The 16861-nt window shown below is 32.0% G+C and overlaps 2 protein-coding genes across 4 annotated transcripts; one reads left to right on the plus strand and one right to left on the minus strand.

The window, feature by feature from the left end:
- Positions 1–3255: 3255 nt before the first annotated feature.
- Positions 3256–7526, plus strand: LOC109817931 (uncharacterized). 2 transcript variants are annotated; one of them, XM_020383287.3, is made up of 14 exons: positions 3256–3522; positions 3700–3813; positions 3895–3954; positions 4039–4164; positions 4531–4614; positions 4692–4810; positions 4919–5020; positions 5156–5272; positions 5626–5694; positions 5787–5853; positions 5954–6007; positions 6295–6384; positions 6543–6575; positions 7012–7526. In XM_020383287.3, exons 1-14 carry the CDS (start codon positions 3505–3507, stop codon positions 7105–7107), a joined length of 1149 nt encoding a protein of 382 aa, XP_020238876.1. In that variant the 5' UTR covers positions 3256–3504; the 3' UTR covers positions 7108–7526. The 2 variants fall into 2 exon arrangements, with proteins under 2 accessions (XP_020238876.1, XP_029126087.1); XM_029270254.2 differs by having other exon boundaries at positions 3258–3480.
- Positions 7527–11318: 3792 nt separating this feature from the next.
- On the minus strand, positions 11319–16640 carry LOC109816515 (zinc finger CCCH domain-containing protein ZFN-like). Of its 2 annotated transcripts, none has more exons than XM_083059831.1 (7): positions 16383–16640; positions 15800–16041; positions 15136–15198; positions 14479–14598; positions 13614–13904; positions 12827–13159; positions 11319–12182 (listed from the first exon to the last, which is right to left on the minus strand). In XM_083059831.1, the coding sequence occupies exons 1-7, from the start codon at positions 16456–16458 to the stop codon at positions 11904–11906; spliced, it is 1404 nt and encodes a 467-aa protein (XP_082915957.1). In that variant the 5' UTR covers positions 16459–16640; the 3' UTR covers positions 11319–11903. The 2 variants fall into 2 exon arrangements, with proteins under 2 accessions (XP_082915957.1, XP_020237153.1); XM_020381564.3 differs by having other exon boundaries at positions 11552–12182; positions 15800–15957; positions 16383–16632.
- Between the last annotated feature and the right edge of the window lie 221 nt (positions 16641–16861).

Below are 16861 nucleotides of genomic sequence, written 5' to 3' on the forward strand. Positions count from 1 at the left end.
ATAAAGATACAATCAATTTTTTAAATCAATGGAAATAAAGTAATGTGAATTCTTTTTTCTTTTTCTTCTACTTATAAATGATGTATAGACACATAATTTAAGTCGACTTATTGTTTATTTTTATGAAAATCAAAATAAAAGTGAGCAAAACACAATGAAATTCTGTTAGCTAATTAAAGTGAGGAAAATTTTATGTATTTTATATTCAACCTACTCTTCGTAATACCTTTGAATCTCATGAATACACATAATCCTTAGAAAGTATTGATAATTTATATATAAATGTGACGAATCTCAATTCATCATGATTTATAAGTTCATTAAAAAAGTATCCTTATTAAATTTAAAGGTTTTGTGTATTATTAAGAATTTTAAAAAATATATATTCAAATAAAAAAGATAAATTTATGGAAAAATCAAACATTCATATACTGTATATATATAAAAAAATCCACAGTTTCAAAACCCTTAAAATTTATAAGGATACCATAAAATTACCCTTGAGTTATAAGTAATTTATGTGCATATATAAAGGAGGAAAAATATTTATGAGTTAAACAAATTTTTATAAAAAAATTTATTGGAGTAAGAGTAAGAATTAAATAAGCTTATTAAAATTAAAGTCACATGTATAGATTTAAGTAGATAAAGTAAATTGTTTATTTGTAAAAAATTAAAAATGCTCTTATTTTATGCGTGAAATTTTTAGATTATATTAATCAATATGTCCCTATTTCAAAATTTTTAGGTAGTTCCCAAACTAAACAAAAATATAATTGAGTTTGTGATGTTGTAAAAATTTTATAATTGGATTCTTAATTAGGTTATTTAAAATTACCATAACATATATTTAGACAACAATATTGACGAAATAATTTATTTAAATATCTATTTACAATGTATAATCATGTAAATATATCTAGTTTAATAAAGAAATAGGGATTTAACTACTCGATACAATATTCGTTTGTATAAAATAAACTTTATTATTAGAGTCAATAAGTAATTATTTTCATATCATCAAAAGGGTGAAAATAAACTTAAATACACAATTTATTAAATAATCTAATTTGAGACTAAAAATGCAATGTACTAGTATTTTAACTATAGATTTTACAAGTTAAATATTTATTATATATAACTATAATTTATAAAAATTATATATAAATAAATATTATATTTAAATAAATAATTTTTATTTAAAATTTGTAAAATTAGATATTTTAAATATATAAATTATATTTTAGATTTAAAACAAATCAATTTTTATATATAAAACACTAATGATTATATTACATAAGAGTATTTTTAAGAATTTTTTTTTACGAGAATTTTTTTTAATTTTATATCTAATTTAATTTTTTTAATAATATTTATGAATTAAATTTTATTATTTTTAAAATAAGTTATCAATAAATAATAATTTCGTGTTACAATATTAATTATTCATCATAAATTTAAAATATAAGTTATATATTTAAAATATTTATTTATTCAAATTTTATATATAATTTACATATTCAAACATGATATTTATTCATATATATATATATATTATTTTAAATTTTAGTTATATATAATAAATATTTAACAAGTAATGATAAAATCTTAATAATTTATATTATAATATAAAATTATTTTTAATTATTGATAATTTATTTAAAATATTAAAATTTAATTCATAGATAAATATAATAAATAAAAATTAAATTACATGAAAGAAAATCTTAAAAACAGTCTCGTCGAATAATAGTGTGTAAAAATAATCTCACGTGAGATTATCGTTTGCATTAACATATAGGATTGATACTTGTTGGACTTAAAGGAAAGCAAATGAATAATTAATCAAGCAATTTTTATTTTATCAAATTAATCAAGCAATTTGGGAACTGTAGAAAATAGATAATTTTTTTCAAAGAAGCAAATTTTATCATTTTATTCTTAAAAGGAAAGATCCAATTACTATGTGAGGTAGATTGCTGAAGTATATAAAAGATTTAATTAATATATAGATAAATTTGGCACTGTTTGACTAAATCGTAGAAAATAGATATTTTTTTTAAAGAACAGGAACGTATGAGAATATCATTATTTATAATTGGGAAGATTCATTTACTGTGTGAGATAATTTTCAATGAAAAAAACTGAGTTAATTTTAGATATTTCTCAAAATGAAAAGAAGATAGTTCGAGATCATTTTGCGAAAAGTTACTTAATTGCAGAGGTAGCGTACGGTACGGATTCAATTCTTATATGTTAAACCAACGGTTATCTAACGCAATAGTGTTAACTTCTTTATTTATCATGTTTATTTATAAATTAAAACTTAATATTTTAAATAAATTATCAATAATTAAAAATAATCTTATATTATAATATAACTTATTATTTTATTTTAAAAATGTAATTTACACGTTTAAAAATATATATTTATTAAAATTCTAAATATAATTTACAAATATAGTATTTATTTATATATAATTTATCATAAAATTTAGTGATATATAATAAACAATTAATTTCTAAAATATATACTAAAATACTAGTATATATTATAAAAAGAGAGAGAAAATAATAAGTATTAAAAATAGCTATTGAAGAGAAGGGAAAGAAGAGTCTAAAATCTAAATTATTATACAATATATATATATATATATATGTATATATATATATGTATATATATATATATGTATATATATAATATAGTACAATATAATATAATTAAAAAGTAAATAAAAGAAAGTTGTAAAAGCCAACTTGCTTTAGTGGATGATAATGATTAATGAGTCATATTTGATAGAGATAACTCGGGTGGAAAAAATAGTCAATAACCAAATGGAGAGAAAAACAAATATGGCCATTATGCTTTTTCTTTTGTTATCTTCTCAATGGCTTGAAATTTAAGCATATGGTATTGCGCCACAACCAACCAATAAGAAAAGTCTCATATAGCAGAAGAATAATATCATAAGTTGAATAAACCTATAACACACAACATTACATACTTAATCATAAAGATATGCCATTGAATTAAATTATAAATACTATTTCCTCTTGAGACTTGAGATACATTAGAATTTCTCCTCCAATAAAAAATAATATGGAGACCATGAAGGTATACAGAATTTTTTTTTTTTTGTAACAACCTTAAATTTTACTTGATAAACAAAAGGAAAGAAAAATAACAAGAACGTTTGATGAATCTGATGTTGTAGAATATTTTGTTAGTTTGTTTGTTTGTGGCACCGCGTTGTTCGGTTCCCGCTCCTTACGTCAACTAACTATATCTCTAAACTCAAAATTAAAGGAATGAAACTTATCCTTTTTATTCAACTTCTTTTAAACCTTACGAATTTGAATTACTTTTACGATCAAAGTCACCATCTTCTCCATTAATTTTCCTTTTCTAACTAGCATATTGCTTGTGGCCAACCATCAATTTTCCATGACCTTCGCTTTTCATTTTCATCACAACACAAGGTTCTCTGCTTTTGAAAACAAGATATGAAGTCACCTTCCCGAGTACCCTTTCTTCTATATATTACTATTGCTTCAATTCCTATGTTGTTATTTGTTTCAATCCCTTCATTTTTTTTTCTTTGTGCATGGCCTATTATATAAGGAATTAAAGATGAAAACGATATTATAAAGGACTCTTGATTGTTGCTTTATCTAACCTTTTCTATTATGTTGGACCAGACTTTTTCTGTTGCTGATTCAAAGAGTAGAAAATCATGTTTCTATTACGTCTTCCCAGCAGCTACTTTAATCTGTGCAGTTCTATTTTTCATGAGCTCGGCCTTCACACAAGAGGTATACAATACATGAATCCTTATCTCAAAATGAATTTGACTTTGACTAACTAGGATTCATGTTCCTTCAAATGTCATGCAGCCGAAACTGTCAAGCTGGAAAATGGATGAAAATCAGGATGTTAAAGCTGATAAATGCAAGGTTATTAATTTCTCTCAATTAGCATTGCTTTTCTTAATCATGTGCTCAACTTTGGTGCTTATGTTTGTTTATCTTGTTTAGTAGAACCAGTGCAGGCCTAGCGGAAGTGAGGCATTACCTGAGGGCATAGTCTCCGCCACTTCCAGTTTAGATATGCGACCTTTGTGGGATCCTCCCATTCCTAAGAAGAGGCATCATCCCGATATAGAAGTGAGTTTCTACACCTTTTTTTTCTAGGTTATTGATGTTGTAGCCTATGTGGTCTCTTTAATTGACACTCTATTGACATAGAATACATATCATCAAATTTGTCCAATGATCCTAGTGATTTTTCTTTGCTTCTGGTGTGCTATGAACTATTTTTTATTACCATGTCGTCATTGAAGCAAAGTATCTACTGCTTTTGTTTATGATTAGTCATCCAGTCTTAGCCAACAAATTTGGTTGACCATATTTAATAGGTCTCTCCTGAACGTGAGACTTTTCTTAAAGGGTTTGAACTCAGTGTCATTCAGACCAATGACATGTTGGTTGATATGCTATTTAGTATGTACTAACTTGGTTACATTTGTACAGATTAAGGTAAATACATCATCCAATCTGTTTGCAATGGCAGTTGGGATAAAACAAAAAGATCTTGTGAACAAAATGGTCAAAAAGGTACTATAACGAGTTCTGTTTGTTCATTGTAACATGTTGTTTATGGGTCATGACCCTCTCTCTATCCTGTATTGCAGTTTATAGAAAGTGATTTCTTGGTGATGCTTTTCCACTATGATGGAGTTGTTGATGAATGGAAGGATCTTGAGTGGAGTAGCAGGGTTATTCATGTGTCGGCACTCGATCAAAGCAAATGGTAGGTGTGTACTGTGTAGGTGACTTCACATTCCATTCCCGTTCATATTTTGAATGATTTCAGTTATGTTAAATATGTTTTTGTCCTGGACATGTTTTCATTGGCTAGGTGGTTTGCAAAACGTTTCTTACACCCTGACGTAGTTGCAGAATATGATTATATATTCCTTTGGGATGAGGACCTAGGTGTTGACCATTTCCATCCAAACAAGTACGTAGAATTTAATTTTAACTTTTCTTAATTACAATTGTACAGTTTGATGCTCTTGGATTTTGATTCAAATATGGTACTATAAGTACCCTATGACTCATACGATTTTTACCATATTTCTTCAATTATTTTCAGGTACCTTTCTATTATCAAAGGTGAAGGGCTGGAGATATCACAACCAGCTCTAGATCCTAAAAATTCAGAAGTGCATCATCAGATTACTGCACGTGGGAGGAGGACAAAAGTGCACAGGTTCACTTGTATACCCATTTTATGCTCTCAAATTTTTTTATCAGCCCTTTTCATGTTCTCAATAATATGTTATTTAGTTCCCATTATATAATTATAGTAGTAATAATCTGTTTGAATAAACTTCTCCAAAAACACTTATACCAACCAAGTAGTAACCATACAATACACCTAATCTTAGAAGGAGATTGAGTTCAACCCCTCTCAATCTGTGGTAACTAACATTTGTTTGAAAAAACTAAAAGAGAGGGAAGACAAGCTTAACTTGAGTTTTCTTTCTACCCATGTTGTTTCTAGATAAGTTTTCTTTAATGCAGATGCTTATTTTTGCATGCTTTTGGTCGTTGTGCTTGCAGAAGGACATATAAAGCTAGTAATGATGGCAAAGGCTGCGATAAAAGCAGCACTGCTCCACCTTGTACAGGGTAAGATTTTTTTGTGGTAACAACCAATTTAATGTGAATTTCCCTTTATTTTACGCAGTTCAAGAAATTAAAGGTGAACTAATTTGCTTCAGGTGGATAGAAATGATGGCTCCTGTTTTCTCAAGAGCTGCGTGGCGTTGTGTTTGGTATATGATTCAGGTGCACCACTCTGTTCTATTAATGCTGTTGCGGAGCATTACCATAAGGATTCCTCTATGAAGGTCGCATATTTATTCACCATATGTGGTTTGTTTTACAGAATGACTTGATCCATGCGTGGGGCCTAGATATGCAGCTTGGCTACTGTTCTCAGGCAAGTTAAGCTATCTTTTGATTCAATTTCATGGTGTCGTTTTTTCTACATACAACACCATAGATATTGTTGGTATTGTTCTAAAATAAATATTAACTTTTTATTTCAATAACCTTTTTTTCATCTTGTTAACTAAATTCCATAGTAATCACCTATACCAAATGTCTTTTTTTAATTGGAGAGCAACACTAACAACATCCATGATACTGAATTTAAGCTTTGTCCTTTTGTTTTTCTCTCTTTATTTTTGCTTTCTAGTCCCATCTGACCATATTTCTGGTGGATAGGGTGATCGAACAAAGAATGTTGGTGTTGTGGATGCTGAATACATTGTTCACTACAATCGTCCCACTCTTGGAGGCATAGATAAAACTTCGGTCAGAAAAATGTCATTTTATTAAAGAGTTTAACTATGAAGAAATGCTTGTCTCATGTTTTCCAATATTATAATATCTTAGCACACTTGTTTTCTTATCTGGCATGTGTGTCTCCCATTCTATCTTCCTTGAAACTGAGACTTATCTGTGACTTGCAGGTTTCATCCGAGGAAAAGGATCATAGAGTTGATGTAAGTTACCATATTGTCATGATTTGTCAATTAAAGTACAGTCTGAATGTACCTTAAAAGCATATTTCGTTTTTCTGTTTCATACTTACTCATTCTGTCTGATTCAGAATCATCATTGTTTGGTACCAGTCAAATTCTTACAAAACTTGTGCTTCTGGATGGGCTAATACTTAGTTCTGTTTGTTTGTAGAAAAGAGAAACATTATTTTTGGCACACTAGTTAACTCTCAGGTTTCATAATATAGCCACTTTTTACCTTAAATGACAAGGACTAATTGCTTTGCCAATTACCTCCAGATGATCAATGACACTGTCCATAGCATAATACATTTGAGATTCTTGCATGTGAATTTTTTCTGCCAGAAAATTAGTATATCTGAATGATTTTTTTTCTTCTGTCCTTACTAACACTAACATTATTTTTGGGGTGGTGCAGGTGAGGAGACTTTCTTACCATGAATTAGATGTTTTTAGAAAACGTTGGGAAAAGGCAGTTCAGGAGGATGAATGTTGGGTGGATCCATTCCAATAGCCAGAACGAGATTAGAGTGGTAGTCAAAGTTTTATGTAAATTTTGCACAAAAAAGTAACATGTCATCTATGTAAATAGAAGTGCTACTGATAGCTGCAACAACTGTTGATAATGGGAAGACTGAAAGTTTAGAGGATCTCAAGCAAAACATGACTCCTGGTGGAATAGTTTTTTTCTTAACTAAGCTGGGTGCTTTCAGTGGGAAATTTTCCTACCTTTGTTGGGTCAGCTTTGATGGTAAATAAAAATATGATGAGAGGGTAGTTAGAAACAAGTGACTTAGACTCTTTAGACTGCTTTTCTTGAGTAAACATCTTAGTCACTTTTTTTTTTTAAGTTTGATTTGAGAAAAGCAATTGATGTCAAGTAAATTTGAAGACAGTTGATAATTATTGATTTTATTAACTTTTGATTATTCATTTTATCTTCTCTTGTTTCTATTTGGATGATCACTAGATTCCGCATTTTTCCTACGTAATCAATATACTTTACTCTGTTTCCATCCTAGTACATCTTTTAAGAGTCACAAGTTTTGGGTCACAACATACAAGATTAAAGATAGCAAGATGAATTGCATGTTGTGCAATTTAATATCCAAAAAAATCAACCAATTGTAGTACTTGTCACTGGCCAGTGGGTTTTTATTCCCCCTCAAAACTACCAAAATGTTTGTTTTTAAGCTTCTATTAGCGTAAAAAAATGATTGCAGTAAGACAAAAATATCAATATGGTGAATAAATGTCCGTAGATAGTTGAGTTTCTTTGGTAAGTTGGAAGGGTTTGATTCCTAATCATATGTTCGGAAGAGATTTTGTTGAAAAAGACAAAATTCACTTTATTGATTTCTATAAAAAAAAAAATTAGTCTCTGATTATCATTATTCCCAAACACTCTTCCCAAGATGCATGATTTAGATGCAATTCTCCAAACTAAAGCCTTCTGCCTCACAAATTTGCCAATACAGAAGTATTCATGCTTTATTAATTTAAAATTATAGCAAATTAGGAGTGTTGGTATTAGTATCATAAAACATAGAAAAGAGAGAATCATAGAGAGACGAAGGCTTATAGCATTGATACATAAAACACATTAGAAATATAGAAGGTTTTGTAGCTAAGACTTGATTGCCCTATTCCCACCCCCACCAAAACCTGAATCAGTATGTTGACTGAAAAGTGAAAAAATTACGATTAAGACAAATATTTTGATTTGGCATTAGGCAAGTTGCAAGAGAAATAATCAAAGATGGCATTGAAAGCAATTACATGTTTTAGGAGTGAAGGAACAGAAGCCAAAAGGTCTATTGGGAATGTTGCAATTGATGGCATAGCAACAAGGAGAGGGAAAGCAGATCCCTTTGGCTCCACTACAGCAGGTGCATAGTGCACATATCTGGAAGCTTCCCAACTTCCTCCTGCTCTCATTCAACATCATCTGCATGGACCCTCCACCAACATTTGCCTGCTAATCATGAAAATTTAGCTAAAATTTTTTACACATTCATTTAGATTTAGGGGGAGAGGGGAGGAGAGGAGACTCACATTCACGTTGGGTATAAAAATAGACAAGAAAATGAGAGAGATGATGAGGCCATGAGCATGACCAGAAGCGGGCATTTTGGCAAGTGCTGGTGGTGGAAAGTGCAGTGTTTTATTTGTTAAGAGAAAACTAAACAGCTACATCGCAGACTATTGAGTTGGAACCTGAAAAAGACTGAAGTGAGGGACAAGGACAAGTGTTATGTTCCTTTGAAATCAGAGGCCACGGAGAGTGAGTGACCCATCTTGTCTCTACTCTCTCGAGTTAAGGCTAGAATGGATAATCCCATGAAATTTGATCCTATTATGTATAAAAAAACCTTTAAGCCTAAAACAAGTTTTAATGACAATCATTACTTACACTTACACCTTACAAAATTGGATAATATTTACAAAAAATAAACAAAATAGTAATTAAGATATATTTAAAATTTAAAATAATAATAATAACATTGTACTCGCGATGCTTTTTATTTGATGGAAACACCATCAATTAGTTGCATATAGACGTGATTCCCCCCGCCTTTTTAGTGGACAGTGTATATAAGCTACATATAAGCAATTACATATTGATATCCTATCATTTTACGTGCATGTTTGGGTTTCAACGCAAACGTGAATTTTCACGTTTAGTTGAAGCAAAAAAATTTTGCTTCCACGTAAAATCCATCTTCAACGTGAAGAGAGAATGTAAAATCAAGTTTTAAAATCCAATCCAAACATGCACTACATTAATTAAATAACTATATACGTTTATATAGTATAGAACTATTTTATTTTTAAATAATAATGCGTTAATTTATATAACTTATTTAAGAAAGCTGTATGCATTATATTCGCACACAAAATTTGAACAGTTTATATGAAGTACTCAAAAATTTGTCTCATTATATATAATATTATATATATATATAAGAAAAAATCTACTTAATTTAATAACAAATCTATCTAGACTTATTTCACTCAATAATTCACTATTTATATCAAATTTTGACGATATAACCATCAAATTAGAAATTCTTGATACATAATTCAAGTTTACAAAGTTTTAAAAAAAATTAAAAATTATTTAATACTATATTTTAATAATTCAAATTGATGAATAATTATAAAAATATTTTATACGTTGATTTGAATTAATGAAATAAAGTATTAAATAGTTTTCAAATTTTTTAAAAATTTATAAACTTGATCTATATATTAAATTTTTTTAATTCAATGATTAAATCGTCAAAATTTAATATAAAATATAAATTATCAAATAAATTTGAAGTAAATTTCCCCTAACATATATTCACACAAAAAGTTAACAAGAATTTGTATATAAAAATGATGTTAAATAGATCTAAATTAAAGTATAAAAGGATTAGGTACTTCTCTATAGTTAAAAAGATATCACCACCAATCACACCATGTGAGAATTTATGTTGGAAAACAAACGATATTTAAGGTTTTTTCCTTTAGTTTACCTCAGATATCTCTCTAATAATTTCTTTTGAAATGTTGAAATCACTAAAGTAAATTATCTCAATAAAATATTCCTTATACAACTAATTAATCAAATCCGAGTTATAAACTATCTAAACTCAACTATTTACCAATTTTACAGAACATAAGATAATGAGACTTGTTACCGACTAAATATTGCTTTTGCTCTTGCTGCTATTCTCATTTATTTATTTATTTTCACCTTAACAATCAAGTTTTAGATTACTCTTTTTTCTTCTTTTTCGTGCATTAGATGTGCTCTTATTTTCTATTTGATTTGAGTTATGAAGATAGTCATTCATACAGAACTAATTTTCTTCACCACAACTTCCATTCTGTATTTTCGTCGGCACCTGATTGAACATATTTAACAGTGTAATTTGATTTGTTTAGACAAATGTACAACCCACACCCAATCTAATACCGACAGTGGTTGTATTAGCGAACAGTTATCATCTAAAACGCATTCCTCCCATCTACAAAATCCATAAAATACCCCAAAACGGGTTGAGTTCTGGTAATTTATTCACATATTTCGTTTGCTTCACCGAACAGAGGCCCAAAATTGGGAAACGCTGTAAACAATGAAGAAAATCCTTACCCTATTCACTCGGCATGACAGTGCTGCATGCAACTATTATGCAGCTTTAGTAAAAATTATATTAAACCAAGGATAAAGTAAACTGTATGGGTACAGTGAACCCTCATGACAATGTTAACTGCATAAATTTAGTCAATCTGAAATTAACTGCATAAAGAAAGAATTGGTTCAGCAGTAACTGCATAAATTTAGTCATAATATGAACGAGAATTGACGAGCAATACGATACATGGTTATTTTCGGCGACAGAAATGCTACTTCCTCAAGCCTCCATTAAAGATAAATTCCAGATTTGATGCATGTGAACTGCAAACCAAACGCCATGCAGAAAAAGACATCTAGGCTCCAGGCTCCAGCAATTCACCTACTACCTGTAATGGTACCATTCAATTTATAGCCTGAGCCCCACAGCACTCTCTACAAGAACCAAGTACCGTACGTGTTGAGAGTCGGCATATTGGAAAAATTATATCAATTAGGTTCCGCTTTCACTATCTCCAACATTCCTAATCAAGACTTTTCTACCCCTCAACTTCTGCAAAACAAATCTGTCAAGAACAATCACCATAGATAGAATACCTAAATCAGGAGAAAATAGAGGTACGGATTAAAATTACATTCCACTCTACAGCAGTTGTTATTTACACAGATACAAAATCATAGTCATCTTCATCTGCTAAATTCTAGTAAGAATGTACAAGAATATGAAAAATAGAAAGGCATTGACGATACTGTTGGCTTGTCACTGAAAAGAATTCTATACATGCACAGTAGACAGCATAAACCCAACTGCAGTGAGAAAGTAAAGGCTTTGAAATGAGTTTCAACCCTGCACCCAATAAATATTCAAAGAGGTAAATTTGGTCATTACAGACTTCCGAAAGTGAATTTTTACATAATGTGAAAAGTTAATTAGAATAAGTCGTGGCTTCAAAGGACAGAAGGATCGATCACGTTGGGTTTGTCCAAATGTGACATTTGCTTAAATTTATCCAATGAGCCAGGCAACATGAAATCCAGAACAATTGAATCTGTCAACTGTATTTAATTTCAGATTGACAGAATCAACCTGACATGACCTCTGTACATCTCCAGCAATGGGAAAATTAATTTACAGATTAATCATTTCTCCCCTTAAAAAAAAATTGTAAAAGCCAAATGACCCATTTTCAAGAGACATCATCATCAATGTCATTATCACCAGAAGGAATCTGTCCCGTCTCTGATAACGAAAGCCGTCTGCCTGAGCTTGACTCAACATGTCCCTCCGAAGATAAATTTAATGCAGCAGTTCCCGATGAAGATCCTAACAGATGCCTGCTTGGGGCATCAGCTGAAGGCGATGCAGGGATATTATAGGTGAAAATTCCCATTGGGTGGTCAAACTTGCAACTTGGGCCAAATTTGCATATGCCATAACGCGAATAGAAGACACACAAAGGTTCTCCCTGTAAGAAATGGGACACTGCCTCTATCAGCTTGTACTAATTCAATCACAACTTAGAAGACCAAACTTATGTAAAGAAAATTAACGACACAAATATTTGTAGATCTGACCATTTTCTCCAACTATCACAAATATATAACCTCTTTACACATTTATTCACTTCGCTGAAGGAAAAGAAGAGCATACCCAAAGGTTGAGATAGTATAAAAAAGAAATGATTCAAACTACTCAAACTGATTACCATTGTCTGCATCATCTCTCATGTCTATATAACTGCTTCAAACCATTCTAACTTAGGTGCACTTCAAATGATGGTTAAACATAATTTGATAATACATTTTGCTACATGCTATGACTTAACCCATGTGTAAAACATTATCTTTAGAACTAGGAGATGCAACTAACTAACAACAAGGCCATGTTAGGAGAAAAAGGAGGGGCTCCAAATCCAAATAAGAGTTAATGTAAGAATAATAAAGTGATAAATCATATGAACCACAAGAAAAACTAAAGAGACTAAATCTAGCTCAAATCTCACTAAGCTCAACCTGTGAGAACTATAATGAAGCATAAATTCAGAAATATTTTTAAGCCTATGAAAAAACAACTAGGTAGATAGAACTCCGTAGCAAGAGCCCAACTCACAGGACGTAAAGGAAGGCCCATGGGACTCAAGACACAGTCAGGAGCAGGAATTAGCCTCTCACGTGGGTGGTGGAATCGACAGACTGCACCGAACTTACAATCTCCTGTCTTCATGTAGAATTGGCATTCAGGCTGACCAGGTCTCTCAGGAAATATGTTTTCCCTCTGCAATGCATAAAAACCAACTGGAACGGTGCTAGAACGGAATTGAGAATATGCCCCATGTGGTGATCCTGCATTTGCTAGCTCACCTTGGCGAGAAGTTCCAAATGTTTGACCATTTCTCATTGCTTGTTGTGGACTGTCTGAAGTAGATATTGATCCCATTTGACCCTGCAAGGTAAATATTCCATTAGGACATCGGCATGTATCTGCAATGGCAGGTTAAAACAAAAGTACAGGTGTGTGCATATGTACCATGTTGACTTATTATTAAAGCTAAAGGAACGATCACCAAAGTATTCTGTTGAAAAACAAATACTGCTAAATTTCACATCAACACAGGAGCACAACTTCAATTTTACAGAGGAATTCAGATTCTAGAGACAGGTGCATGGAGTAGGTAAGTCTTACTGGCATTATAATGTTAGTAAGAACCTTTTCTACAGCCACGATGCAACAAGACTGTCCAAAATCCAACAGGAGCATAAACGATGTAAATAAATGACCTTTCTACATACATCTAACATAATCCTGATATTGTGCCTTAGAATCAGCTACAATACAACATATTAAAAAATGTTTCACTATTTCTTGTTTATGACATAAAAGGAATCAAAGAGCTTACACTGTATGCACTCCACCCAGGCACTGAAACCACTCCCTGAGGCAGAATTAAGGGTGCATAACTTGACGGACTTTGCCATCGAGGACTAGGAATATATGATGCCCTGGACCAATTTGTAATTCCTCCAGCATATGACTGCTGACCTGGCGTAGTTGGAGAATGGACAGTAGGGTAAACAGGAGAACCCCGTAATGAAAGCATCATATTACTAGGTTGAGGATGGTGAAATTTGCAAGTGTTCCCAAATTTGCATTGTCCTGTTCTCAAATAATAAGTGCATTCAGGCTCATTCTGCAGAATCAGGAAACAAAGAAAATATATAGTAAGCTATAAGAGCAATAATATCAATCAGAAAGCAAACAAAACATTTATAAAAGATTTAGAGATCACATATTAAATATCTGCATGGAAGAACACATTTTGGAAAAAATAAATATGATATCTAAATTTATGCAGGTTTAACAGTACATCTGTGTTATATAAATATGTAAATAGGAAAAGAATTTTGTTGTTAGTTAGTTAGTCAGCTACTGTTAGTTGGAATTTGATGATTACATGTTAGTTAGAGCCCTTGGGTAGCTGCCTATAATAAAAGATGTCTATAGTATTTTCGATAGACTTGAATGCTAATAGAAATGTACTATTCAGTTCATAGATCTCTCTGTTTCTCTTGTCTCTCTCTTTATCTGTCCTGTTCTTCTTCCCTCTTCCTCTCTTTCTCTTTTCCACCTAAATCCTATATCAGTCAGGCAATTTAATGGTTAACAAATGAGCAAAAGGATACAATAAAGAGCCAGAGATTTGTGAGCAACAACTATCGTAGTCGTATTTATAAATGAATGGGAGGGAAATGTTTAAGACTAACAGGGCGGAGTGGATAGCCTAAAATATTTAAGGCAACTATTCCAGCAATCCCAGCCTGGTCTTTAGGATGATGAAATTTGCATGTGGCTCCAAATTTGCAAGTTCCTGTCTTCAGATAGTACTGGAAAACAGGAAAAAAAAATTGTTGTTATGATGAAAGTTTAAATAAAAAATGATGCATGTCAAGATACAAATTCATGCTCTGCAGTACAAGGCTGATGTTAACATCTGTGTTAGAGCTAGAGCTCATAACGATATCAATGCTTGAATCAAGAATAGTGCAGGCTAGTAAGGCAACATAAATTCTATTAACTTCCCACCCAAAGTAAACACTTTTTAAGATAAACCCAAATATACAATTTCATAAGAAACAAAGACAGAAAACAAATTCCATGTGACACAAGTAAACAATCTGTCCCTTTCCCCTTCCTCCATTCATCACAACTTTCGATTTTACTGACATTAGGCTACCCTTACATATCTTGGTCAAAATAAGCCAAGAAAGTGTTTATTTACTCCTAGTCCAACAATCACTCCCACAAAGATTCATATTATTTTGAGGAATTGCTAAACTCAACCTTAAAAAGAGCCAATCCCAGCTCATGCACATAAATAAGCAATATCCATCTCATGCATGCATTGGGAAATTAGTACATGCCTGACATTCTGGCTGCCCTATTCTTTCTGGAAACTCGCCAATCATCCTTGCAGTGGCAATAGCCTGATAGGATTCACAGTAAAATTTTCAGGTATCTATATTTTCCATGTAATAGAATGATATCAAAATAAAAATCAGCAGCACGGTAAGATTTGACATTATGTAGCCCCAGCTACGTGAAATTCATTTATGTCAAAAGAGCACGTATGTGTAGATTGACACGTGAACATGCATAAAAACTGTGCTATACACCTGAAAAAAGGGCAAAAAAAAACACACTAGTGTCCAACACCAAAAGCTAGTCAGGATTACTGCATCAAGGAAGGGAGATACAACAGAGTGATATTCTCCCGGGTGTCTATGTGCATCTTTCTCTGTCTGCTAAAATGCTGTTATAATCCAGTAAAATGAATAGAAATGCACGTGTTTTAAATAGGAACAGAGTTAACAAACTAAGAAAGAACATGTGTGGGGCAGAGAATAGTTTCAAGAGTGCATTTCTTCCATCACCTAGGGAGATTTTAATATTTAATGATGATAATTCGAATGATTCAAAACGAATCCATCTAAGAACAACGAGAATTATATATCCCCATCCAATTTGAACACACATACTATAAATACATAACACAATTCGTACAAATAAATACATTGCAACTCGCACCAGCTTCCTGTTAGGAGGATGATTAAACCGACACGTTGCGCCAAATCTACAAACGCCCGTTCTAATGTAATATGAACAATCTGGCTCCCCTGGACGCTCCGGATAAGTTCCCGAATCCATAGTTTCACCAGAGCTGAATTTCACCATCCACGGTGAATCTGAAACAACATCATAAACGCGTGAACAGCATAATACAAGTGAAGCCATATCATCAATGCACCCAAGGACACAAAATTCTGAACCTACAATCACGAAATCAACTAAGCGTCGGTTTAAATTATGGCTAATAGTTAATAATAATCACAAAAAAAACAAGGCTCGATTGAAATTGATTCGATTCTGGAAGCAGTTCAAATAAGGAAAAACAATACTGATCTGATTCTGAAATGAACGTGTAAGGTGTAACATCTCATAATGATAGGAGCATTGGAACACGAAATGTTGCGTTATTGATTCTATGCGGAAAAGGAAACGATAACGAAATGAAGGAAAGAGGAGAATATAGCAGAAGCGAGGGTGAGTGATGGTGGATTGTGAAAAACAAAGCGATGAATCGATTAGTAATCGGAAAGAGAAGAAGAACCTTGAGGTATAGGGGAATCGCGGCGCGGAAATGTTTCATGAGGATTAGGGACGATGAGGTTGAGCTTCTTCTCCATTCACATGGCGTTGTTCGATTGTGGTTGTTTCCCACCTTCTCCCCCCCATTCCTCAAAAGAGAAACTTCTCCTCTCCACAAACCTCACCACAACTCTCATCTTTTTCTTTCTCTCTCTCTTCCCACACGTGCCGTCTCTTTTTTAATTGTTTAATTTTTTGACTTTTCTCCGTCGCGTCACTCGTCTCGTAAACCAATGGGTTTTTATTTAATTTGCGAAATGAAACGTGAGTGCTCGTCGCTCGCACGCGCTGCTTTTTGCTATCGCATTTATTGCTGCCGCCAAACTCAAACCACAAACGCTCTCCTTTCCCTCTTTCTTCTCTCCGCCTTTTTACGGTTTTCGCTTTTCTGCTACACGACATCAACTGCTTTTACTCTTTCTACTCCCGTACACTTTTCTT

This window comes from Cajanus cajan, chromosome 7 (assembly GCF_000230855.2).
Source record: "Cajanus cajan strain Asha chromosome 7, NIPB_CcT2T_4, whole genome shotgun sequence".
Classification (NCBI taxonomy): domain Eukaryota; kingdom Viridiplantae; phylum Streptophyta; class Magnoliopsida; order Fabales; family Fabaceae; genus Cajanus; species Cajanus cajan.